The sequence below is a fragment of the Phycodurus eques genome, chromosome 11 (assembly GCF_024500275.1).
Source record: "Phycodurus eques isolate BA_2022a chromosome 11, UOR_Pequ_1.1, whole genome shotgun sequence".
NCBI classification, from domain to species: domain Eukaryota; kingdom Metazoa; phylum Chordata; class Actinopteri; order Syngnathiformes; family Syngnathidae; genus Phycodurus; species Phycodurus eques.
Genome location: NC_084535.1, coordinates 1,486,866 through 1,511,672, shown reverse-complemented (window position 1 = coordinate 1,511,672; position 24,807 = coordinate 1,486,866). Strand labels below are relative to the sequence as shown.

Below are 24,807 nucleotides of genomic sequence, written 5' to 3'. Positions count from 1 at the left end.
ATTAGCGCAGGAAAGTTGGATGTGCTTTCTTCTCCATTTTGTATTTATTTGTTGCCCACGCCGCCTTGGGAGCGCACACGAATGAGCTTGGGGTCAAGTCCCGAAAAATCGTGAAAATGCCGGGATTAGGATTCCTACCAAAGGTTGGAAAAGTGTGCCGTTTTGCTTTCATACATTTCCAGGTCTGGAAAACGATTGTGTGGTAAAATATCCAACACTGTTACAACAGCTCTTTTTTTTTTTATATTATACTATCTAATATCGACAGATAGACGGATAGGTGTTTTTTGAAGGGGCTTGGAAGTGCAGCTACAAAGTTTGTGTGAGAGCACACCGTATTATACCGCGGCCCTGGTGAATACTTGATTCTGATTGGCTCAGAAAAACAGGATCAGCTGATGACGTGCACCCTTCCAAGGTCCCAAAATCCTTTCATCGTTCCGAATGAACGCGCAGCGCCGTCAGCCGTCCGATGATACAAACGGCAAACGTAGCAACCTGACACGGCCCGATTTCCGGATCCGGAAACGTCAGGTAGCCCGAGGACACAAATGAGACCGTTTCAGGAGCGATGTCATCATTTCGTCGATCGGATGGCGACCGCGATGCTGCTGAGGAATGGAGGGGAACACGAAGCGGCGTAAAGAGTGAACTTCGTGAGATTGAAATCGACTCGGCGTCGTGGCGCCGGCCCGAGCGTCTGCGTCCTTCTCCTGGGCCTCGTGCGTCCGGTCCTGCAGAGGCAACGGATCCGCTACAGAATCTACGTCGTGCAGCAGGTGAGCAGAAGTCGTGTTGGAATTCCTCAGCTGGACACTTGCGCAAATAGGAAAGCGGTCCGAAGTTTCTTCCACTTAAGGTCAAACGGGGGACGGGCAGGCGGGCGAGGACGACCGCGCTTCAAATGTGAAATCGTCCAAAATGGAGGCCGAAAGAGCTGTCATGCAGTCCCGCAGGAAAACCGTCAAGTGCAAAATGGCGTTAAGTTAACAGTCGGTAGTGTCGCTAGTGTCTGCCGTGCGGCGGTCGAGCCTGCAAAATGTCTCGCTGATGGGAAATATGCGATTTCTTCTGCGTTTCAACGGGGGGGCGCGACCTTCGACCGAGGAAAAAGCGCCGAACGTCGGCGTACGGGAAGCTCTCCGAGACCGAAGACCGGAGCCGCCTCGTCCTCCGCGACGTCGACCTGCTGCGCCGTGGACGACCGCAATACCTACGCCCGCCGACGGTCCCCTTCGGCTTCGCTCGCCTCGCTCACCTTTGACCTTCGCACAGCCGCGCGTCGAGCCGACGTCTGTCGTCATCTCCGCCTTTCGTCGCGCTCTCCGCGCTCGCTGCTTCCTGTTCAGAGACACCGAACGCGGTACGAAGCGGAGAGCCGAGCGACGATGACGCGCATCGTGTCGACGGCAACAAAGGTCGTTTGAAGTGCGTAAATGGGACGAGCGTCGGCACCGAACGCAAACGAGAGATGTCGACGCCGTCTTCGCCCGTCGTCTTCTTTGCCGCCTAACCTGTCGTTCCGCTTTGTAGGACGAGCGCCGAGACCGAACGACGTACGCCCGGCGCGACTAAACTAACGATAAAACTGACACGAGGGGAACTGGGGACAAAAGCCGTCGTCGTCCAAAAGCGCCAAGGTCGGCAGGTCGCAGGCCGCAGGCGTGCCAGCGCCTTTTCCCAGCGACGAGATTGGGCGTATACCCCGAACCGGTCGCCAGCCAATCACAGGGCACATAGAAACAAACAACCATTCGCACCTACGGGCAATTTAGAGTCTCCAATGAACCTAGTGTGCGTGTTTTGGGGGATGTGGGAGGAAAGCGGAGCGCCCGGAGAAAAGCCACGCAGGCACGGGGAGAACGTGCAAACTCCACACAGGCGGGGACGGGTTTCAACCCGCAACCTCACAACTGTGAGGCAGATTTGCTAACGAATTGTGCAGAAAACGATGGATTTCCAACACGTAATCTATCAGTTCCTCCATCGACGCCAGAGACGCATCGTGACGGCCATTTTGGTTCGTTGGCTTGCCGTGAGATTTTTCCGACGGCAAATTCGTGCCTTAATTGGCTCAATAAAGGTCGGCGACGGCCGCAGCGGCTTCCGGACCGCACCCGTGAAACCCGACTCGACGCGTCCAGCCGACGACTTTGGCAGTAACGCGGAGAGGGGGAGCGCTCTTTGGGGAGGGGGGCGGCCATCTGCCTCGACCAGAGACGGGATGTCGCCATTCGTCAGAAGAGAGAAGAGGGCGCGCTGAGCAATTGCGCCGGCGCCGTTAGCGATCAGAGCAGCCGGTCTTGAATCTTGTTGACCGATTTCTGCTGTCTCTCTCTCGATTGGCTGCTGCGCAACCAGAGTGGCTCTGTCCGGCATGAAGGCTGTGCGCCCCCCAGTGGCCATCGCTCGCTACAGAACGATCGAGCACGGACGAGACCGAGGGAATGAGCCCGACCCGCAGAGGTAAGGGAGTCATCCTCGTGACGTTCGTAAAGGGCGGGTCGTGTTTACCGACAATTTTTTCAGCGGTTTTTGATTGTCCGTCGCAGTCGGAGGTTGTCCTTTTTTTGTGGCGGCGCCGAACCAGACTTTGATGGAAGAACACAGGACCGATTCGATGACCGCTGCGTAGAACTGCCTCAGCAGCTCCGGTGGCAGGCCGTGCTTTCTCACAAGTAGTACAGCAGAGGAAGTACATCCTCCGCTGGGCCTTTTTGAGGACGGAGTTGATGTCGATCGGCCACTTCAGGTCCCGGGAGACCGTAATTCCCGGGAACTGGAAGGTCTCGACGGTTGACACGAGGGGGCCGGACGGCGTGAGGGGCGGCTGTGGCGAAGGACGCCTCCTGAAGTCCACGATCATCTCTACGGTTTTGAGCGCGTTTACCTCCAGGTGGTCAGCCGCGCCGCAGCTAGCGCCGGCCGCTCCGCTTCCTGTCGATACGCAGACTCGTCGCCGTCTTCGATGAGGCCGATGTCGGCGGTGTCGTCTGCAAACATCCGGCGTTCGACAGCCGGGCGCGTTGAGGTGCAGTCGTTCGTGTAAAGAGCAGCGGAGAGAGGACGCGTCCTCGGGGCGCCCCGGTGCTGGATGAGGTGGTGACCCCCGGTGACCCCCGGCCTCACCTGCTGCGTCCCGCCCGTCGGGAAGCCGTAAATCCGCCGGCAGACGGCTGGAGAAGCTCGGAGGAAAGGAGTTCGGGGATGATGGTGTCGAACGCTGAGCTGAAGTCCACGAACAGGATCCTCGCGAAGGTCCCCGCGGCGTCCGGGATGAATTGCAGTCATTATCGCACTACTGGCACTTCACGTTCTCGAAGACTCTGGACCATTTGCTCAATTGTCAGTGTGCCAGATGATTGCTCTATTAGTCATCAACTAACATCCGAGCGCTCGAGGACTCTGCAACTGTCATTGTGTCAGCATGACCGCGCGACCGCTAAGCTTTCATTGCTCAGTGACGCTCCGTAGTGCGCTTTTATGTCTTCAAGTATTTGTTGTCCAAATGCGGCTGTCTCTTGTACTCGAGCGGCTCCGAGTGCCGGAGACAAATTCCTTGTGGGTTTTTGACATACTTGGCAAAATAAAGATGATTCTCTCGCTAGATAGAGAATGTATTCAACATAGAACTGAGGAAGCAGAGAATAAATATAAGGATATGTACAAATAGCACAATTGTAGAAAAACATTGGAATATTAAAAGCATAGAAACTTGATGAATTCATGTGATTAGAGATAGAGACATTTTAGTGATCATGATGCGGATATAAATACATTTAAAAAAAAAAAAAGGAAGAGGTGGTAAAACCGTTCAAGAACCCTTTCCAAGCACTGGACCAACTTTAGCGAAAACATCCCTGGGGATGCGCCGACCTCAACCGACACTAGTCGCTGAAAAAGACATTATTGACGTTGTCAACAAATGCCAAATGAAAAGCTCATAAAGGTGCTAGCGCTAAACCAGTAGCACGCATCTGCGACCTGTCATCCCACATGTCCTCGTAAAATGAAAACAGCCAAAATCATACCAGCGTTCCAAAACTGGCAATAAACACAATCGATTTCTCCGCGCCAACAATTGCGGAAAATGTTTTCATCACGGATTATGTAAATAAACACACGTTACGCATCGATTGCAAACGGCGTACAGCCCTAGCAGAACTCAAAAGAACTTTCGGATCAGTAAATCGCACGAGTTCGGCGGCGTGTGAAAGTGCGCGGCGGCCCAAACGAAAATAGGACATCCTCTTCACAATGTGCACGAATCATTTGCACCTTCACCATCGTCTCTATTGATCAAATAGATTGTTTACTGAATTTCCATCGAGAGCTATCGTTCTCCTAGGTACATGAGGAATAATGCACATCAGCACGTCAAAGTGTCTCTGCGGCCTGTGACCTCATTTGTACTTCATTCGAGCTTTTCTGCTTTTGGTTGTTTGTTCTCCATTTCGTCTCGTTTGGTTGTTTTTTTTTTTGCTGTTGCTTGCACATTCCAAATAAAGGCAATCCATCAATCCCGTTACCTCCGCTTTCTTTCCTGACTGTGCCGACCGAGGTTGCGAAGAAAAGAATCTGAAGCCCGTTAAAATACAGTCAAGCGTTTTGCCCCATCGCTCGCGGTTTCCGGGAGGACAGGGGGACGGGTCGGGGTTAGGGTTCAAGTAGGATTAGGGTTTCAAAACACGATCAGGGTTTCAAAAAGGGTTGGCGTTTGAAAATAAGATTAGGGTTTCAAATTAGGGTTAGGGTTGCGAATCAGAAAAGATCCTCAAAAGAGGATTGGGGTTTCAAAATAAGATTAGGGCTTCAAATTACTTTCGAAACAGGATTAGGGTTTCAAAATAAAATAAGGGTTTCAAAATACAGTTACGGTTTCAAAATAAAATTAGGGTTTCAAATTACTTTCAAAACAGGATGAGGGTTTCAAACGTGTTCATCTGCAGACAAAATCTTTATATATGTACACAATACCAAAAAAAAAAAAAAAGATTGTTTTTAGTTGAACTTTTCCTATTTATGTACAAGTAAGCATTTGTGCAGAAACATTTTCAATAAAGTTGCTCGTATTTGCTCTAAATGTTGATTGGTGCGTTCCACTCAAATAAAAACTCTTTTTCTTTTGAAACATTTTAATCATGTCAATTCTACAGAGTACAAAAATAAGCATCAAAAATAGAACAAACTCAATCAAATCAAAACTTTTGACTTTGACTAAAAGTGAAACGAGTCAGAAGAAAAATTCTTAATTGTTGGCAGTTCGGAAGAATTTCGTGTTCATGCTTCTTTTGTTGTGAGCACAACAAAGGCATGAAATTACACAACGCTCCTTCCTAACAACTCGCAAACGTTCACCTAAATAAAGACGGTCACTAGAAAAGATGTGCATATATATTTGGATTTCTATTCATTTATATTGATATGATACAGGCGTTAAGTTGAAGGCTATAGTCGGAGAAAAACATGCTAAATATTAGCAGCAAGCTTCAAATCTAAACGCTCTAACTTGACTTTTAGAAAACTAGTTGGCAGTTTCTCTATGCACGGCCACGCGGCCAACACAATAAATGAAAACATTTACAAAACAGTCATGTGCGACAGTCTGAGGCCGCCGCTGGATTTGCTGTTTCAGTAACGTCGCCATCAAAACAATAAAACCAGAAGGCCGCTCATCGGAGCACATGAACGATTGCAAATCCTGTTTTGGAGTTTTGCATACGTGCAAGAGCTTTTGCTGAAACTATTACCGTACAACATTAGAGAAGTGAGGCTAAAAACGGCAAACTTCCTTTTTCAGGTAAGGTAATGTGGGCAAGGAGAGCCATCTATTTTGCTTATGACATCATAAAATCTTTACATTTATGTGGCGACGTTCCATTCAATTATTTTCAGTTCCCGTATTTCTCCCGGAAAGTTTCGGAAACTTTACGAGTGGTGGCGACCCGAGACTTTTGGACAAGGCTGTAGGTCATCTTCATCAGCGAGGTCAGAGGAGGAGGAGGAGAGAAGCTGCGGTCGGCGGTCCCGACCGGCGAAGATGAAAGCGGAGCGCGGGCCAGTTCTTGCAAACTCCGCCTCCTCGTAGGCGCATCCGAAAAACGCGTCACGGCGCCGCTCGGCAGCGGCGCAGGAGCGGCAGAAAAGACCCGGCGGCTCGGCGGGAAGGCGGCGGCACAGCGAGCAGAGCGTCGGCGGCGTCCGGCCGAGGAGGCGAGTCCGCTTCCCGTCCGCACGGGGATCCGCCCGCCGCGGCCAGTCGTCGTCGGGCGGCACGTCCAGACGCAGGGGCGGGGCCGGCGCGGCGGCGGGGGCGGGGGCGGGACGGCCCGGGCGAGCCGAGGCGGCGTAACGGCCGCGGGGAGCCGAACCGGCGCCCCCTCCCGGTCCGGGGAGCCACGAGGACGAGGGACGCCGGGGAGCGCGAGGAAGAGTCCCGTAACTCAGGGGGACGCCAGCGTGCCGCGTGACGGCGTCCTCGTCCCGAAGCTCGTCGAGATGCGACCGCCGGCCGGGTCCTGGCGAGGAATTCGACACACGAGAGAGAGAGAGAACGACAGGAGTGGGCGGGCGAGCGGGCGAACGTGCCACAGCAGAGCAGCCCGAAACTCAAGTCCGTGAAGAGCACGACGGAAAAGAGGAAATGCGCTTCCAAATGATTACTGGAGGAAGAGTACGGAAGGACTCGCGACCCTCGTGAGGAGAAGCGGCTCAGAAAATGGATGGATGGAGTACGGAAGGACGACTCAACTTCTCAGTAGCTGGCGAGCGCGGGTGCGTCGAGTAGCAACAAAATCGTAAACGTTCCTTTTGCGCAGTCGACTGTTTTCGCTCTTTTCCTGTTGTCCTCTAAAACCACAGACAGGCAACCGTATCTTCTCATTTTCAAATGAGTTTGACATAGCAAAAGCATATCGCTAGCCGTGACGCTCACTAGCCGGAGGCTGCGCTGCATTGTATTTGTTGACCGAGGAAACTAGCAAGTACAGCAGAAGTGAGTCCTATTTCCTGTCGCTTAGCTAATACGCGTGTCGCATGTGGGAACTTCGTGCGCCTCTGTACTGTACCGAAAAACACGTACTTTTTTACGAGCTGTCTGCGGCCCACTTTTGGGTCCCGACCCACCAGTTGAGAAGCTCTGTTTTCGCGCAGGGTTGTCCAAAACTTTCCTTAAGGAAAAACAACAAAGCATCACGATGAAATCGTCCGACTTGAATTTATTCAACCGGTAAAACCAAAACATCGAGCAATTCTGTCGCGTTTATGATTTATTGTAGTTATTTCGAAAAACTGCTTTCTGTTGGGTGGTCTACTCACTTTTGTTGCCAGCACTTTAGACATTCATGTTGAGTTATTTGGAGGGGACACCGTTACACGAGCTTTACTTCAGCAAACAAAAGGGTCAACGTGCCGACGATCGTGAGCCGAGGAGGACCACGAGGACCACCTGGTGATTGTGCCGATGAAGAGGAAGTCCAGAGGAGGAAGAGGAGTTCACCTGAAAGGCCCGAGCCGGGGGGTCGTGAGGTCGGCGGGGGGCCGCGCCGGACGCCGAGACGGAAGCGGCGGCAGGTGGAGGAAGAGGAGGCTGCGGCGGGATGGGGAAGGGTCGAAGACCAAGAGGAGAGCGTGGACGCCGGGACCTCCTGTGGGTCGCAAAAACGAAGACCAGCGTGAGGAAGGTGAACTCAAAAAAGAAAAAACACAGGAAATAAACAACAAAAGAGGTTGTTAACTTATTGCAAGATCAAAAGTCAATAAAACAAAAGTAAAAGTATTTTATGTGCATTTGTCGCAAGTGACCACAGGGTGGCAGCAGAAACAAGCACGTGACTCACCGAGCTGTGGGCGGGGCCGACGGCGGCCGCGACAGAGCCGCTCAGATTTCGAGCGACGCGGCGAAGGTTTTCTGCGCTGTAGCTTTCGTCGACGCTGTCCGGACGCTGCACAGGAAGTCACTCGTGATGTCACTCATGATGTCATTCATGTTACTTATGATGTCATTCAGGATGTGATGTCACTCACGTCATGTGATTCATAAAGTTGAATAAGTAATCTTTTTTTTTTGTTTTCCTAAAGAGTTTTAAACCTTGGGCCTGAGCACGACGGGCGTCCTGTAGGCGTGTCTCTCGATCTCGGCCGTCGGCGTTTGGGAGCGTCGCGTCAGTCCTGCGGTCCCACAACGCCACACAAAACGTCAACGCTAAAGTTCTGTCAATTAATTCAAAGTGGAATTATGTATGCAACAACTATCACTTCTAATCAATTACTTTTGCCTTACGAGGCATCCCGCAAGGCTCCATCCTAACACCCATTTGAATCGTCAGGATTTTGCAAACAGTCTTCCGCAGTTATTGCAATTCTTTTTCATCCAGTGTAGTTTGAAATGTTTGTACGAATAAAGTTTTCTACCTGCTTTGTTGCTCGGAGCGTTGCAGTGCACGGTGGGAGCTCGCAGGCTGGCCTGGTAGAGGGAGTCCAGGTCTGACATCTCCTCAGTGGGGGGCGCCACGCCTCCTCCTCCTCCCGGTGCATTGTGGGAGTTGTAGTATCTGCTGACGTTTTGCGCCCAGCGATCCACAGGCAGCACGGCTCCGCCGCCCTCCGGACGGGAAGACGAAGTCCGAGCCGGCAGGCCGGCGGGGGGCGGAGGCGGGTGCCCGTAGAGGGCCGAGTCGATCGGTCGATCGACGGGACGACGATCGGCGATGTCCGCCTGTAAGCGAGAACACTTCCTGGTGGGGGGTCGGGCGCGATAAGGCTCCTCCTGCATCAGCTCAGGTGGCGGGACGGTGGAATAAGGCGGGACGGGGGCCGCCCCCTCGGGCAAACCCGGTGAGGTCATCTCCTTCGGGGGACTTCGAGCCAACGAGTCTGGCGCAGGAAGCGACCCGGCGACGATCGGGGCCACGCTGCCGGACTCGCGCGGCGGAGCGGGGGGAGCGAGGGGAGCGAGGGGTGCGATGGGCAAGGGAGGAGGAGGAGGAGGAGGAGGAGGAGGAGGAGGAGGAGGAGGAGGAGGAGGAGGCGGCGGCGGGGCTCGCCGGTCCTGGCTGTTGTCTGTCAGAAGTATTTGCTGCGAGAAAGACTTTTCACTGCGGAGAGAGACGGGCAGCGAGTGTGAGCGCGTGATTGCGTGTGAGTATGAGTGTGTTTGTGTGTGCGTGCGCGCGCGTGTAAATGTGCAGATTGAAGGAAGCCAAACGAGCACTTTTGACCAAACTCAAGAGCTTGCGTGCGTTTTAGTGGAAGCTGCCTCCCGATTGGCCGAGCAGACTGCAGGTACCTGGGCTGCCGCAGGTCATGACGATGATGATGATGATGATGATGATGATGGTGGTGATGATGATGCTGCTGCTGCTGCTGCTGCTGCTGTAGCAGCAGCAGACGCCGCTGCCTGCCGCGCGCTCTCCTCATGCAGCGCTGCGGTCGGCCGTGAGCGCTCGAGACGCCGTCGCTCGCCGGACGGAGCTTAGCTACGCGCGTCGCCGACCGCGCGGCCGAACAACACGAAAGAAAAGAAAGACGCAGAAAATAACGTGACTGCGTGCACAAATCAAGACAAAAGGAAATACTGACGTCGCGGTGAGCCAAGTGGTCAAATATGTCAATCAAAATGGTCAAATAACATCCGCAGCTTCTTTTCTATTTCACTTATCACCACCAAAGGTTGACGGCAGCGAAGCCCAAACGTCCTGACGCAAATAGCGAAGACCCGCAGGTCACCGTAAGCCCCCGAAAAACACTTCCAATTGCCTCGAGACGCCACGACGTGGCGGCAAAGCGAAACCGACGCCGAAATGATTTCTCAACTCACTCCAACACACGATTGACGGCCAGTATTGAATTTTCGCAGGCTGTTAAACAGAACCTTCTTAAATAAGAGGAGATAAACTCCCATCGGGCGTTTGCAGGATCGCTTACCCCCCAAAAAAGACCAAACATGAAAACATTTAGCAAAACATTCAAATTGGAAACAAAAATCTGCAAACAGGTGAATCTGCGTGTGCCGAACGGCGAGTAAACGGGAGTTTTTAAACCGCACTTCCTTGACACCAGATGGTGCCAAAGCGACACTATTATTGCGCAAGCCTGAGCCACAAACAGTAAGTGAGTTCTTCAGCGAATAGCAGAGGTGCCGGAAAACAAAAACCAGCGTGTTCTCTGTGGCGGCAAGCAGCCGACTGCGGGTGGCGCTCTCGTGGCTTCGTTTGCATGTGCGGGAGAAGATGACGACGAGGACGATGAGGACGAAGAGCTTACAGACGGCTTCGTTGACCGCCGAGAGGGCGGCGGCGACCTCGCCCGCCTGCTCCAGACGCACCGATTGGTCCAGTAGAAGCTCCGCCTCCGACAGGCACCGATCCAGACTGTCGCCTTTGCCTTGGGGAAGGTAAACGCACAAACGTGAATGAATGAATCCCTCATTCATTTGTTTTGGGGAGAAAGGACGCGATCGGACCATCGCCGGTTCGTGCACGAGAGGCGCAAAAGACGCTGGAAGCAAACACGCGACTTCGCAACATCCTCGCAACGTGCCGCTCAATGAGGAACATTCAGGTGCGTGTGCGTACCCTGGATCTGCAGCTGGTCCAGGTCCAGGTACTTGCTGGGTCTGGGGTTGAACCCGAGCTCGGCCTCCCTGTCCTTCTCCCGCTGCCGCTGCCGTTCCTCCTCCTCCGCCCGCCTCAGCACCTCCTCCTGAAGCTCATCCAGCTCGCTGCGGCCCGCGGGGGGCGCTGTTCGCGCACGATAAATGCTTATTTTCGTCACAGAAAAAGAAAAGCGCTTCGCGTTGGAGAATAAGCCGAGTGTCAAACTATGCCTGGAAACATGACACTCTTTTCCCCGAGGGTTAACTTCTGAAAGAATAAAACAATGGATGCATTTTCGTATGTGCGTCAATATGATCCGAAATCAACTGAACCGCACTTCCCCGACGCTCTCGGGCTCGTTTGTGTTGAATTGAAGTCACGAGTTGAGTGATTCTCAACCGGTGTGCCGTGGAAAATTACAACATTTTACTTCATTGCTCCAAAAAGCAGGTGTATTTTCAAGAAATAATGTTGAAAAAATGGTTTATGCCGGCGAGGCATAGTGACAGATGCTCTTCTACTCGATGTCATTCAAGATTCCGCTTTTTGTGACATTTTTGTTCGTTGGTGTGCCGTGAGATTTTTCAATAACGGTTGCAAATCACTGCGCGAGTCGCTTAAGGAAAGAAGGAAAGAAGGACAGAAGGAAAGATGGAAAGACGGAAAGACGATGGCAAAGGACGTCGGAAAAGTCCCGCAGCACAGAAACCCAGTGTGTGCTTTTGCAAACGAGCGCCTCTCTGCTCGCAGCTATGTTGTTATTGTAAGCAGTTCGCGTCAGCGGGGACGCGTTTCGAACATGGCAACTAAAAAAAATAGAACTAAAAATCATCGTCCCGACACTTGAATGAATAAAATGGCTAAATTGTCCGACCCGATGTAGCGCTGCCCGGGGGAATATGTTCTTTGGCATTCACTGGAAAACTCTTTTCGCTGTCTATGTGCTCAACCCAAAACCCTGGCTAATATAAAAGTAATGCTTTAGTAAACTATGTTGAAGTGAGGGGAAGAGCTCCGTTTAGGCATGCCATAGCCCAATATAGTAAACAAAAAGTGGTGCTTTTCCGCCATCTTGGAGCGTTTCTAGGCAACGGTCGGGTGTCAAGCACCGACGGATTTCGGCAAAACAAGCGTCGTACCGAGGCTCCCTCGAGAGGCCGAGCTGAAGTCCGGCAGCAGCGCTCCGCTGCTCTTGGATCTCGTCTTCGTCCACGACAGTCCTGACGAGGACGGCGGTTTGGCCGCGGCCCTCCCTGAAGGCAACACACACACACACACAAACATGTTTACTATGTCTACTTAAAAAAAAAAAAAGTTTTTCAATCAATGTGTAATGGTTGGAAAACATTCACATTCGCTGCAAGTTAAGACGCTAATTCCAAATGTACGCTGCCGCTTTTGCAAGCGGAAGTCCGCGTCAGACTTTTGGCGCCTCGATGTGACTTGTAACAGGGCGGCCGTCTCGGTTCCCCGAGTTTTCATTTTGCAGGAGAAGGCACGCGAAGGGCGAGTGCTGGAGCGACTCCCGAAATGTTGTCGGACGTTGGTGAGGCTACGAAAACGGCGGCGCGCACGTCGAAGCGTACCGCTAAACATTCTCGGTTCGCGTGAGTTTTACACAGTGAATTTCATCCGCTTTGTTTCAATTGCAGTGTGAATAAACAAGACAAAACCATGAGTGACTTTTGAAACACCCTTCCTCCCTCCCTCCCTCCCTCCCTTCTTCTATCGATCATTATTTTCAATGTAATTCTAATGGGCATCAATTATTTGCAGATTTTTGCTATTCGCTCCCTATGCCCTGCGAGTATCGGGCGTGGAAATATCACGAAAGGTGAACTTTTTCACCTTTTTCGACTGACCCGAGTCGAGCGCAAAGAAAACACGTCTCACCGCTCGAGCGGGCTGAGCTCCAGGCTGACGGGGCTGCCGCCGTTCCTCTCGCTGCTCTCGTATCCGCTCTCCATCCGCCGGATCAGCCTGGGCGGCGGCGGGGCGGGGAGCGTCCCGGAGGAGCCCGGCCCGAGCGACCGCGGCGAGGGCGGCGGCCCCGCCGCGGTCCGTCGGGGTCGCGGCGAGCGGGCTGTAGCCGCCCTGCCGGCGCCGCGCGAAGATGCCGTCGATGTTGAGCGCCTCCCTGCGGGGCCTCCACGCCGGGCGGGCGCCGGACTCGGATTCGGGAGGCTCGGAGGAGACGATCCCGGCGGCCGGCGGGGAGGACGAGGACGAGGACGAGGAGAGAGCTCGGCTGTGGAGGAGGTTGCTCATGGTCCCCTTCAAGTCGCGGAGGCGGCTCGTCGAGGAGGAGAAGGATTTGGGCGCCCGGCGGGGAGCCCGCTGCTCCTTCAGTGTCTCTCCTGGGGGGGAACCGAGACGAGGTCACGGGCACTCACTGGCACGAGGAGGCGGACGCGGAAAAAGACAGATGATGCGTCACATGCTGGCATGGCTGATGATGGAAAATGGGGGACGAAGCTGTCAAATAAAAGGTCAAAATCAAACGGATTTTTGCCCCTTCGCTTACAGAAAAACAAAGGACGACGACGTTACGGTTTTTGTCCCCTTCTGGGATTTGCTTTAGTTGCGCTGATAACGAACCAGCTTTCAAATAGTTTTTCTCCGGCCTTTTCTTTCTCAGCATCAACTTTACAGAAATAATAAAGACAAATACATTGTTGTTGTTTTTCTTTGTTATTGCTGTGAAAAGAAAACAAATGTGTAATCACCCCATCACATTAGGAGAAAAAAAAAAAAGGGATCAAAAGGGCAAAAAAATGTAAAAAAAAAAATAAAAAGTTCAATTCACCGAACGTGCTTGTTTTTGGATTGTGGAAGGAAACCAGACAGCTGGCAGAAAGCCCACACAAGCATCCAAAGGATTTCAACCCCCAACCTCAAAACTGACTCTGCTGTTGAGAATCATTTTACGTAGGAATCGCGCACCGTACCCTCGCTGTGGTAACCGGCCGGCGAGGCTTCGCCGTCACGCCTCCTGTGCCGGGCCGGGGCCGGGGGCGGGGCCGGGCCTCCCCTCCTCAGAAACTGCCGCTCGGGGTCCGGCGCGCGGCCTTGGCAACGACAAGCACGGCAACACAGCTTCAAAAAATAGGACTGACAATCAAAGGTTGAAAGGAGCTAAAGAAATGAGGCGACGGTGGCGAGCGGTGATTTGGGCAGAGCCGACCCGCGGCGCAGGCCGAGGGAGGAAAGTTTCATGTTAGGATTACAGTCGTTTATTTGGAGATTTGGCACATTTTACACAGTTTTACAGCATTGAACGTTATAGTTTCTCTTTCCGGCAACGTCATTATTTAAGTGCAGCGGTGCCTTGAGATTCGAGCTGTGGCTCGGCCGACGTTTTCGTCTCGAGATACGAGCAAGAATTCCAGATGGGCGCGCTGCCGCTAGATGGCGACAGCAACCTCCGCCACATCTGGCCTCAAGCAATTGCCATTGGTTTTCTTCGAGTGGAAGGACAACGAGAATCATTTCACTGCTTTGCCAACCGTATGTGCGCAACCTAAAACCGCTCGAAGCACTTCCTCCCGGCTCGGGGAAACGCCATGGAGAGGGGGAGAAAGCGCTCGTAGCGTTCTACGGCAAATTCAGCTACAAACAATCACGAATCCTACTTACGCTCGTTAGCATAACGTACGCAGGAAGTCAGCTATCCCGTGTTCCGGGCTGATCGGGTGACAATCCGCGGAGAGCGGATTCGGTATAAGTGTGCACGGAATACAAATGAATAAATATGAATATTCTTGGACTGTAGGGTAAGCGAATCGAGCGCACCTTCTCCTCAAGCGGGAAGACAGAACATCCTAGCGAAGGTGCGCAGTGTGGCGGACACAAACCACAGAACAAGAACGAGGACCGCCAATACATTAGGTACAGATGGACGGCGTTACCATCATGGCCTCACATTCAAATACGCACACTTTTTACTTCCAATGTTTTTGTCTGTGTAATAAGTTTTTTTTTTTTTTTTTAAATGATACGGTCTCTCCCAAAATCCAATTTCGGAGACGTGAGTCGGCTCTGCAATCGGCGGGGGGTGAAATAGGAGGAGGGGGAGGCGGTCCGAGGCGACGCCCACCTATGGCATCCGGGCCGCGGCGCGGTCCGTCGGAGCGTCGGGGGCAGACGGCGGCTGTCGGGGGGCGCGGGGGGTCCGAGGGCTCTCGCCGCGAGGGGGCGGGCCGCCGGGACGAGGAGCTCTCCGTGGACGAGTCCGTGCGAGCGTCGCTGGAGACGGACGGCTCGCGGCCTGCGCGGGCAAGAGCGGAGGGCGCGGTCGGGCTCGTGAATACGTCGGAGGCTCACGTACACGTCACACAAGTACGGTGGAACGCGGCCCGTCTATGGCGGGACTCGCTCCGAACACATCGCTCGTTACAGACGTATACGAACGCACACAAAAGCAATCGCAAGCGTCGAATGTATCGATTCTTCTGCTGTTCAAGAAACGGCCGAAGCGTGCGGCTCTCCTTTCCCACGTCAGGGCATTCACACAGTATGTCGACTTCGGTCAAATAAAAAACTAAAAAAAAAGCTATTTAAAAAGACTGAACGGTGATATATTGCAGGGGGGCAAAACAGAAATAAGTACAACAACATAGGGCTGGGCGATATAGCCTTCCAAAAAATTGGATTTCTCATTCCAAACGATTTTGTTGTTCTTGCTGTTGAAAAACAAATGACAGTGACATCATTCAAAACATATTTTGCTTTTTGTTTCATTTCTTATGATGCCAAATAAGCTGTCAAACTATTTTTTTTCCAATGAATGTTTTTTCCCCCAACATTGCATTGCGTTAATGACGTGAGATTTGGTTGGGGATGAATACAGTATGCATTTATCTATCTGGCACAAGAATAATACAAATACATATGTGTATATATATATATATATATATTTTTTTTTTCCACTTTTCCAAAAATATTTTACAGATGTGAAAACAAGTGCTTCCGTTTGGATTTTTTTTGGGGTCCAAAAATGTGCATGAGCTTTCAAAAGTTTGGGGGGGGCACTTCAATGTCCTCAAAAAATGCACAATTGTTTTAACACATTTACAATGTCTAGACTGTATTTAGGGAATAATTTAATGTTCTTTAGCGATCCAAACCTTTGAACGGTAGTGTGCTATGGAAACACAATGGCCGATAAATTAATATTTGACAAAAATGTCACCAAATGAGCCATCAAACTGCGTGGCTCAGCTGTCGTCCAACATGTCGTTTCGCTCGTAAAGTTGGACCGGTGAGGCTCAGCGACGTTTGCGGCTCGAACGCACATACCGAGTTTCCGATACGGATAATTGATGACCGTATAAATGGCAGGCAGGCAGGCGGGCAGCGTGTCTTTAGCGCAGTCGACTTGTCTTCCGCGCGGTTCTAACGTGTGTACGTGTTCACTGTGATGGGTTAAATGCAGAGAACAAATTTCATGTGCATGCATGCATGTTCATGACAATAAAAGGTGATTCTTCTTCTTCTCATCATACACTAAACAACGTGAAAAGGTTTAGAAAATTGTTTAGAAAATGGTGAGGTTGTCAACACTGACTGCTTTCGGGAACCCGGCTCCTCGGTCCGCAACCGCGTCGGCAGTGCACGTCGGCGAGGACGTGATTTGAACTTTGGAAGGGGAAAAAAAATTAAAATAAATCCTGACAAATAAAACTCAAATGAAATGACTGAAATTCATGAATCGCCCAGCCCTACGACAACGAGCTCGTTACTAGTTGTTAGCTTGCCATGTCACCTCAGTACTACTACGACTACAAATACTACAAGTACGACAACGGGCACTACTCATCGCAGTTTAGTTACCTGGTGTTCTGCGGCTGCGTTACTACTACGACTCCTAGCTGTGTTGTAGTTACCCGAGTCCTCGCTGTCGTAGCGCGGCTCGTCGACGCGGCGCGGCGGGGCCGAGCGGCGGGCCGACACGGGCGTGCCGCGGGGGTCGGCGTACAGCAGCAGCAGCGGCTGGTAGTGGCCCTTGATGCAGCGCGACACCACGTCCTTCCACTTGGGCCCGATCTGCGGCCGGGGGCCACGCAAGGAAAACAGTCAGGTCCCTCGCCCAAAAATCGGGATCAAATACAATGCAAGCAGCGGCACACGCACAGGAAGTGAAAATCGAGGAGAAACCGGAGTCGATTATCCCCAGCCGCCCGTCGCTACGTCGCGTTGTACTTATTGCGGGTGCAGCGCAACTGCCGGCGTTTTTGATGGTACACTACTGTTACTCAACAGCACGTCTCAGGTAAAGTAAACGTCGTTAGCTAATTGAATATAGCCCACCGCTGCTCGTTACAAAAAAATAAAAATCATAACCGGTGGTTTGGATAGTGGGAGGATGGAAACAGCCGCCGGTGCGCTTTCAGTCGCTTTATTCAACAAACAGTAACAAAATACAGTCATCAAAAGCATTCTCGGCACACCTGCCGGTTAGCTCGCCTGACTACCGTCACTGTACACCGCAGCGGCTAATGCTAAAGCAGCAAATGGCCGCCATTTACACATTCATAGTTGCTATGGTGAAGAATGATTAGATGCTGACTCCAAGTGGACGGCAATAATACTTGCACATCCCGTGCATATACAGTATTGTTTAGAGCATTAAAAAAACGGTCAAAATCTTTCAAATGTCGATAAGTAATACCCTAAATACTTGGCTGCTACTTTGCAGACTTCATCTTTCGCGGGCTGGTCTGTAACGGAAGCCGGCAACAGAGGAGCTTCCACTCTACAGGGAGACCTCTCATATGGTTGCTGTCAGGCGGAAACATCCCCCTTTTTTACAAATCTGTGCTACTGGTCTGTCCCCACCTTTCATGCATTATTCAAGTATCGAAAATAGCCGAAGAGCAAAATTCAAACATTCGAGTCGGCCTGTTTCGTTGCCAATGGATGGCTGGAACGCTCGGGTGCACAAGGAAGTGGTCAGCCCCAAAGGTACGTTTGCGTCTGATACGTTTCCACATATGGCACTGCTGAGTTAGCGCGTTTTATTTATTTATTTTTATTTACGGTTTGCTGTTGTGAGGTACTAAAGGCTTTTTGTCTGGCCGGGGGGGGGGGTCATCAAGCATAGACGACTTTGATGCAAACAGCTGTTTCCTGCAATTCTAATCAATGACAGTGTCACGAGGGAGCACATTTTCGATCGGACATGATTTTGGGGTGATATCTACGTCCGTTCCGCACGACACACGGAAAAGCAGATGAACTCACTTTCACTCCTGCCTCAGCCGTGATCCCGCGCGGGGAAAAAAAAAGCGCCGAAAACCAACCCGCCGGTTTCGTGCCGAAAGCGTCTTCCTGGCCGCTCCGCTCGTTTCTTTCGGCAGAAGTGAACCTTCGTCTTGTGATTGCAACCTTTCCTCCGTCCCCCCTTCAGCTCCGACAGGGTGTTCACAAAACGTGTCGTAAACGAGAGGCGCGACGAGAGAACCAAAGAAGAAAGAGATTGCAGCGTGGGCAAAAGTGTTCTGACCGCGCCCTCGGCCGTGTCCAGCCGGACCGATAAACAATGGAGGGAAATCCGTGTTTTCACAAGCGGCCGCGGGCGAGCTGGCGAGGGAATGCCATTGGATGAGATTGGGGAGAAGAAGGGATGACGACGGTTTGAAAAAAGTACTGGAAAGAGGAAGAGGAGTCGGAAGGAGTGTGCGGGGGCGAGGGAGATGTAAACACGATGACCTCGTTCCCGTTGCCTCCTGCGTTTGCTCACTTTTTCCAAGAGACGCAATACCCACAATGCACCTCTGCCGTGGAAAGGGGCTATCGGGGCTATGCTAGCAAATAGACCTTTTCTTTTGTGTCATATGGTGGGACACTTTGCTGTTTTAATAGTTTCTTTTGCAACAAAGCAGAGAATAGAAGTGATATTGGCGTCCGTATTGTTGTACGCGAGCAGCTGTTTGAACGACGGCCACGTCGATGCTCATTTCTGTTAGCACGTCAAAGGTGTTTTTCATTATATGCTAGCAGTCTTTTGATATTATTTGGTTTCTTTGAATATTTCGGTGCTCAAATACACACTATTCCATTCCCTTTGGTCACATTTCCAGGAAACTGCAACTGGGAGTGACAAATAAACCGCCCAAAAATATTTTCAGGTTTGGTTCCACCCCAAAAAAGAAAAAACAAAGAAAACAAAATCTCTATCTCCGGGGTCCACTGTATGTGTCCCGCCATTAACTGGCAACCAGTACGAGGGAGTAACCCCCCGCGCCCAAAGTCATCTGGGCTCGGCTCAGGCTCCGGCTCGGCCGACGCCCTAAAAAAGGACAAGTGCTGTGGAAAATGAAAGCTGTAATATTATTTTCCTTTCCATGCACACATCCCGGAGAGTTCAATCACGATGATTTCTTGTCTTCGGGTCTTCTACGAAGAGTTTCCGAGCGGTCAGAAGCACGCGAGCTAAACGTTGCAGAACGACGGGGCGCTGCTGAAAAAGTTGATGAGAATGCAAATTTGAGTAGCGCATACCTCCTTGACGTGTGCGTCGTCAAAGTACATCCAGCGGCGAATTTTGGTTTGGAAGAAGAAGGTGGAGTAGTGGCGGCCGTAGTAACACAGCATGCCCACGAGGTAGAGCTCCGCCTGGCGGGCCTTCTCCTCCGTCACTCTGTAAAACAACTGCACGCGCACGCGCACACACACACACACACACACACATTGGTCTGTTCCAGCCCCCACAAAAAACCTTGTAACACTTTTTCTATGTATAATTTCTCTCTACTTTTTACTGCTTAATTTGATTCTTTTCTACTTCTTTCAAGGTTTCGAACTCCTTTTTTTAAATTTCTCTTTTTCAGTTTCATCCTGCCGTACCTGTTTTCGCACGCTACATATTCTCCATATGAACAATTCCACTACACCCGTGTTGCAGGTCAATTCCAATTTTTTCATATCTTTCGTATGTGGATATAAATCGGATACGCATCCAATGCGAGTGCAATATGGAGGCTCGCGTCTGACCTATAGGTCATCAAAAGGCGACAAACGTCACGATTGTTAGACAAAACAGACGCCACGATAGCAACAGTGAACGAACGAGCAGAAAACAGCAGAAATGCCCACAAACGCGTGATAACGACACCTACGCGAGGGGCGGGGCCATATTTACAAAGAAGAAGAAGAAGAATCACCTTTTATTGTCATGAACATGCGTGCATGTTCTACACTGCGAACGTACGTAGCCATATTTGCATCCTGTTGGAGCGGACTTCGATGATCAGCCGGGTTGATTACCGATTATTATTTTGACGTATATATATATATATATATATTTTTATTTTTTTTTAAACCCAACGACCGATAAGAGATCAATTTAGGACTGTAAAGTTCAGCCAAGTATTTATTTATGTACAAAACATTCCGTTCAGCCTGGGAGCTCCACGCACGTTTTCTTAGACTTTAGAACAAAGATGTCTATTGTTAAAGATTTTTTTTTTTTTTTTTTTTTAAATTAACATGCTGCAAACATGAAGTTATTTAATAAACAAATGCTTCAAAGGATTCAAAAATGATTCAATATTTCGACACCCACGTTTCCCCCTTTGACAGGAAACAAATATGGGCTGCAAATATCAGCTATCGGCCTCCTTGACATCTCATAATGGCTTTGAGTCGTCAAAGCGTATCGGTCTAGCTCCTCTTACGTCTCCCAGGCGCAGGCGGGTCCCCAGGGTGTGGATGACGTCCTCGGCCAGGTCGGAGTGGTCCGAGTCCCACACCAGCCCGATGGTGATGATCTCCGGACTGTTGAGGAGGACGCGAGCCATCCGAAGCTGCTGGCCGCACTGACTCTGAGGGGGGGGGGGGGGGGGAAGAAAACCTTGATGGGGCCGCACGAGGTGTTATTCGCCTCGAGACGCGTGACGTTTCTTACAGGGCAGTTGCGCAGGTCGCCCATGCTGGCGTTCCGCAGCAGCTCCCCGAACATCCCCGGCGTGGCGTTGCGCCGGGACTCCAGCATCTTCACCGCCTGGTTACTGAGGAACATCAGCGAGATGCACGGCACTGCGACAACTCCAAATCTTACCGAGAATATTTGTCTTATTTCTAGTCCCGTTGAACTTAAAATAAGACTCTTCGTGTACAAAGCAACTTGTTTTAAGACCATTTTTACTCTGTGCTATTTTTTTTACTTGAAGTAAGTAGAAACATTTTGAAAGTGGAGTAAAGACAAATAAAACTTACTCCGCTGGCAAATGTTTTTCTACGTGAACATTTCAAGTAAGAATGAGCTCCCTCTCTTGGTACTGTTCCAAAAATGTTAACAAATAATAAAAAATAAACTTTTAACTCGCTGTCCACAACCCAGCAGTTGAGAATCGCTGGCTTAAAGGGTTCTGTAACACCGCCACGCCGATGCTATTCCTGAGCCCGTCGATGGTGTTTCCCATTACGTGTTCGCTTTAAGCTAACAGACTTCAGGGCAAAGTTATCAGAATCGGAATCCTCTTGATTCGCCAAGTATGTCAAAAGCACGCAAGGAATTTGTCTTCGGTCGTCGGAGAGCCGCTCGAGTACAACAATAGACAGAAATGACTTTGGAGACATAGAAAGAGAAAAACGCACGACGGAGAGTCACTTGGCCTCAAGCAATTGAATGGCAAGAGGGAAGAAGCTGTTGGAATGTCTGCGAGTTCTAGTTTGCATCGATCGGTAGCATCTACCTGAGGGAAGGACACATTGGAAATATTCTTTGTTTTAAGAGTCAACTTCAACGGGGAGTGGCATCGAACAGCTTGGAGCCTCTTTGGGGATGCATTGTTCACGATTTCATATCGATGGTGCTTGAGGATTTTTGGTTTTAATGTCCAGGGAAAACAGTGTGACAGATTTTTGTAAGGAGGAAGTTCCAAAGGCGGGCCACCCAGCGTCTGGATTTCCTCGTAAATGTTCTCGTCGCACACGGTATGTATCACAACGCTGTCTGGAAACGACACCGTGCATATAAAAGCAGTTCCCCCAGCAATGCATGCTGGGACTTACCACAGGGAGGTGGTGGAGATGTAATGGACCATCTGAATGAAGGGCAGCGGGTCTGACGAGGCGCCGCAGCTGCTGCACACGCACTGGCGCACACAAAGCACACGTCGTCAACAAGACACACAAATCGAAGGTCTTCCTTCTCCGCTGGCCTTAACATTCGGGGCCCGATATTTGTCCCATCAATTTCTGTTCATTTGGTAGCGTTCGCTGCCACTGACGAATATATTCGTCCGGTGCGTTTTTTAGCAGGTCTCGCCCAGCTTTTCCGTGACATTCAGGGCTGTAAACCACTGCGGTGACAAATAGATCCCTGAAGATGGCGGCGTTGCATGGCTTTGGATTTGAGATCGGCGCAGTTCTAGAGTTAAAGATTAGGGGGGAAATCTCGTCTTGTCACGTCGATTACGAGAGAGAGAAATGCCAACACGTCGGAAGTCGGACGTGTTTAGGCACCTCAAAGTCCGACAGAGCTCGATGATGATGTACGATATTAACAGAGCCCGTATTGCGGTAGCTAGTAGAGATAGGGTGTGTCGCGATCGTGACAAACGATGACGCAGCGCATGTTCAACAGCGTCACTCATGATAGGTTTTTTCTGTTGTCAATAAATCATTATTTCTCAGTGTCGTTGTTTTTTTTTTTTTTTACTGTTTGTGGTGTCATAAAAGCGAAAACAAATATTTGCGTCAAAGCCACTGTTCCGCTTGTTTCTTTTCCCAAAACGCTTTTTGGTCGGAAAGCGATGTTTCTGATGAAACCAACTGCTAATTACTAAAGAACGGAAAAAGCTAGAAACCAACTTTCTTTCTGGTCGAAGTAGAGAGGAGTCTTCCTTTTGGTAGGTTGAGTGCTCTTACTTTCACGGAGCACAATATTCTGTGACTCTTGAAAGATCCGACAAAATGCTTTGAAATGGGTCGGGTGAGTGCCCACCGAAGGAAGGAGCAGGTAGCAAATGCACCGAGTAGCGCTGATCTGAGCTCTGCTTATGCTACGATTCCGATTGTTACGATGTGACGAGCTCGAGCGCCGCACCTGTTCGAAGAGCGTCATGGCGAACTTCTGATGCGGGATGCAGTGCCTGGCCGTGCAGACGTCTTCTTTGGACTCGTCCGCGATGTGGAAGTGAATCCTCATCAGGATGTTCTCCTGTCACGTACAAACGCACGCGTCGGTCACCGCGGCTCACGCGGACGGACGGCGACCGCGACGCCTTACGAAGCACTCGGCCGCGTCGTCCATGATGCCGAGTTGGAACCTCTGCTCGTCCTGGAAGGTCTTGGCGAGGGCGCTGCGGAGCGCGTCGGAGGGCAGCACCGTCTCGCTGCTGTACTGGAACTGGGCAAAGATACTCTGAAGAGGACGACAAAAAGAGGCGGCGAGGTCGGGCGCGAGACTGCGGTCCCGGCCGTCGGACGTGAGCGGGCTCGTTTCTTCACCTTCAGAGCGCAGAAGATGCACGAGTCCTCCATACACTTGTGAGACGTCAGCTGTCTGAAGCTACGGCGGAAGATGTCCAAATGCCACAGGACCTACGAGACGATTCCCATTATCAATGATTATCAATTTTCTTACCGACTGTCATTGAGTGAGCGAATGAAAGAATACAAGTGATATATGATATCGTCCCACACCGTATCACGGCTCACTTTTCGCCGTCTGACTTTTAAATCACACGTATTTCATATCGCGGAATCTTTGCTATGTCGCAGCGATCCTTTTCCCGCAAAGATGAATGTCACCGCACACGGCAATAAATGAGTGCGTAACCTACAGAAAAAGTCTAAAATGAGGGATCTTTTCACAACTTCAAAACAGAAAAAAAAAAAACGTGCAATGCGTCTACTGCACAAATCCGAACTGGCTTACACAACTGCACGTCTACGGTCAAGTAAACTTCGTTCGTTAATTTAATATCACCTGCTCGCGCTGGTTTGAACGAATTGTAATCCCTCCACAGGTGGTGAGGGAAAGACGCAGCCGCTGGTTCACTTTCAATGGCTTTATTGAACAAAACGGTAACAAAATGAACGTAGAAAGATCATTCATCCACTCGCTGCACAGCTCAACTGACGTCCACAATATACGACTGTATATTATGGATATATCTGGGGGGACGGATGAACCCATGAATGCATTTCAATTCATTTCTACGGAGAAAAATGGATTGAATACTTTCAAAATGCAGAATCGAATCTCTCTTGTTTTACAATATCACACATATATATATATATGTATGATATTGTAAAACAAAAGAGATTCGATTCTGCATTTTGAAAGTATTCATCCATTTTCCTCCATAGAAATGAATTGCAATGCCATCATTCGTCGGTTCTGCCCCCCCCCCCCCCCCCTGAAAATAAAGATCACAAATCTGTTTTTCCTTACGTTTTTAATCAAGACATAATAAACCAAAAAAGACATCAAGAAATACACTGGTTTGGCTGCTTACCGCGAGGTTGCTTCAATGTTAGCATGTCCTCTAAGCTCCTTGCGAGTGTTCCCAATTTGTATTTTCGTGTTTGACCGTTTGTCCCGTTCAACAATCAGCTGAGCAGGATTTTTTTTTCCACTTCACTCGAGCAGCCGCGTATCTGAAGCGCGTTTTAACTCTAATTTTGGCTTCTGATTGTCATTATTAATTGTCATTATGGGGAGTTGTTTGTAGAATTTTGAGGGGGAAGAAAGGGAATTTAGTCCGTTTGGGAGTATTGCTACTGAATGGCGTCTATTTCCCCAAAACTTACTGAAATAAAACTCAAACTTTGTGCACCTCTGCAGAATAAGCTAAGAAATTTTAGCTTGAGTCCATAAAACTTGCCAAATATATTTTAGCCGTTTGTGCTCCACTTCAGTCCCGTGTGCCGCGTTTGAGTCCACCAGCCAATCACATGCCGGCGTGGACTCAGGTGGTCCAATCAGGGACGTCGTCGAGTGACCGGCGGACGTGTGCGCGTTGAGTATAAAAGAACACAAGCGACGCGGCTGTGTGCAAGTGACGTGTGCGTGTTGGCGTGTGGAAACGTGTTTTTCACTTCTCGCCATCTGCTGGAGGGGAAAAAAAAATAATCAACCATCTGGACTCGGCAGAAGATGACGAAATGTCACCCGACGGCAACACCGAAGCAGCCGCGACAATCACACATGCGGATGCCATTTCTAATTAAAGACCTTAATTGAACTAATCCTACAAAA

At 50.5% G+C, this 24,807-nt stretch overlaps 2 protein-coding genes across 2 annotated transcripts in view; one reads left to right on the top strand and one right to left on the bottom strand.

The window, feature by feature from the left end:
• The first annotated feature begins 444 nt into the window (after positions 1 to 444).
• LOC133410056 (uncharacterized) lies at positions 445 to 4,463 on the top strand. The gene is made up of 4 exons (XM_061690786.1): positions 445 to 534; positions 741 to 1,363; positions 2,362 to 2,466; positions 2,553 to 4,463. The coding sequence occupies exons 1-4, from the start codon at positions 445 to 447 to the stop codon at positions 2,680 to 2,682; spliced, it is 948 nt and encodes a 315-aa protein (XP_061546770.1). The 3' UTR covers positions 2,683 to 4,463.
• A 676-nt stretch (positions 4,464 to 5,139) lies between these two features.
• LOC133410055 (inactive ubiquitin carboxyl-terminal hydrolase 54-like) overlaps positions 5,140 to 24,807 on the bottom strand; it is a 29,480-nt gene continuing 9,812 nt past the window's right edge. Inside the window, 22 exon segments of the mRNA XM_061690785.1 lie at positions 5,140 to 6,518; positions 7,499 to 7,646; positions 7,839 to 7,943; positions 8,090 to 8,169; positions 8,413 to 9,095; positions 9,287 to 9,476; positions 10,264 to 10,383; positions 10,575 to 10,739; positions 11,735 to 11,848; positions 11,984 to 12,147; positions 12,489 to 12,638; positions 12,640 to 12,952; positions 13,544 to 13,663; positions 14,692 to 14,862; positions 16,481 to 16,640; positions 19,098 to 19,247; positions 20,273 to 20,419; positions 20,503 to 20,605; positions 21,612 to 21,694; positions 22,648 to 22,761; positions 22,831 to 22,965; positions 23,052 to 23,144. Of these exon segments, the coding sequence (XP_061546769.1) occupies positions 5,929 to 6,518; positions 7,499 to 7,646; positions 7,839 to 7,943; positions 8,090 to 8,169; positions 8,413 to 9,095; positions 9,287 to 9,476; positions 10,264 to 10,383; positions 10,575 to 10,739; positions 11,735 to 11,848; positions 11,984 to 12,147; positions 12,489 to 12,638; positions 12,640 to 12,952; positions 13,544 to 13,663; positions 14,692 to 14,862; positions 16,481 to 16,640; positions 19,098 to 19,247; positions 20,273 to 20,419; positions 20,503 to 20,605; positions 21,612 to 21,694; positions 22,648 to 22,761; positions 22,831 to 22,965; positions 23,052 to 23,144 (4,098 nt within the window). The 3' untranslated portion in view covers positions 5,140 to 5,928.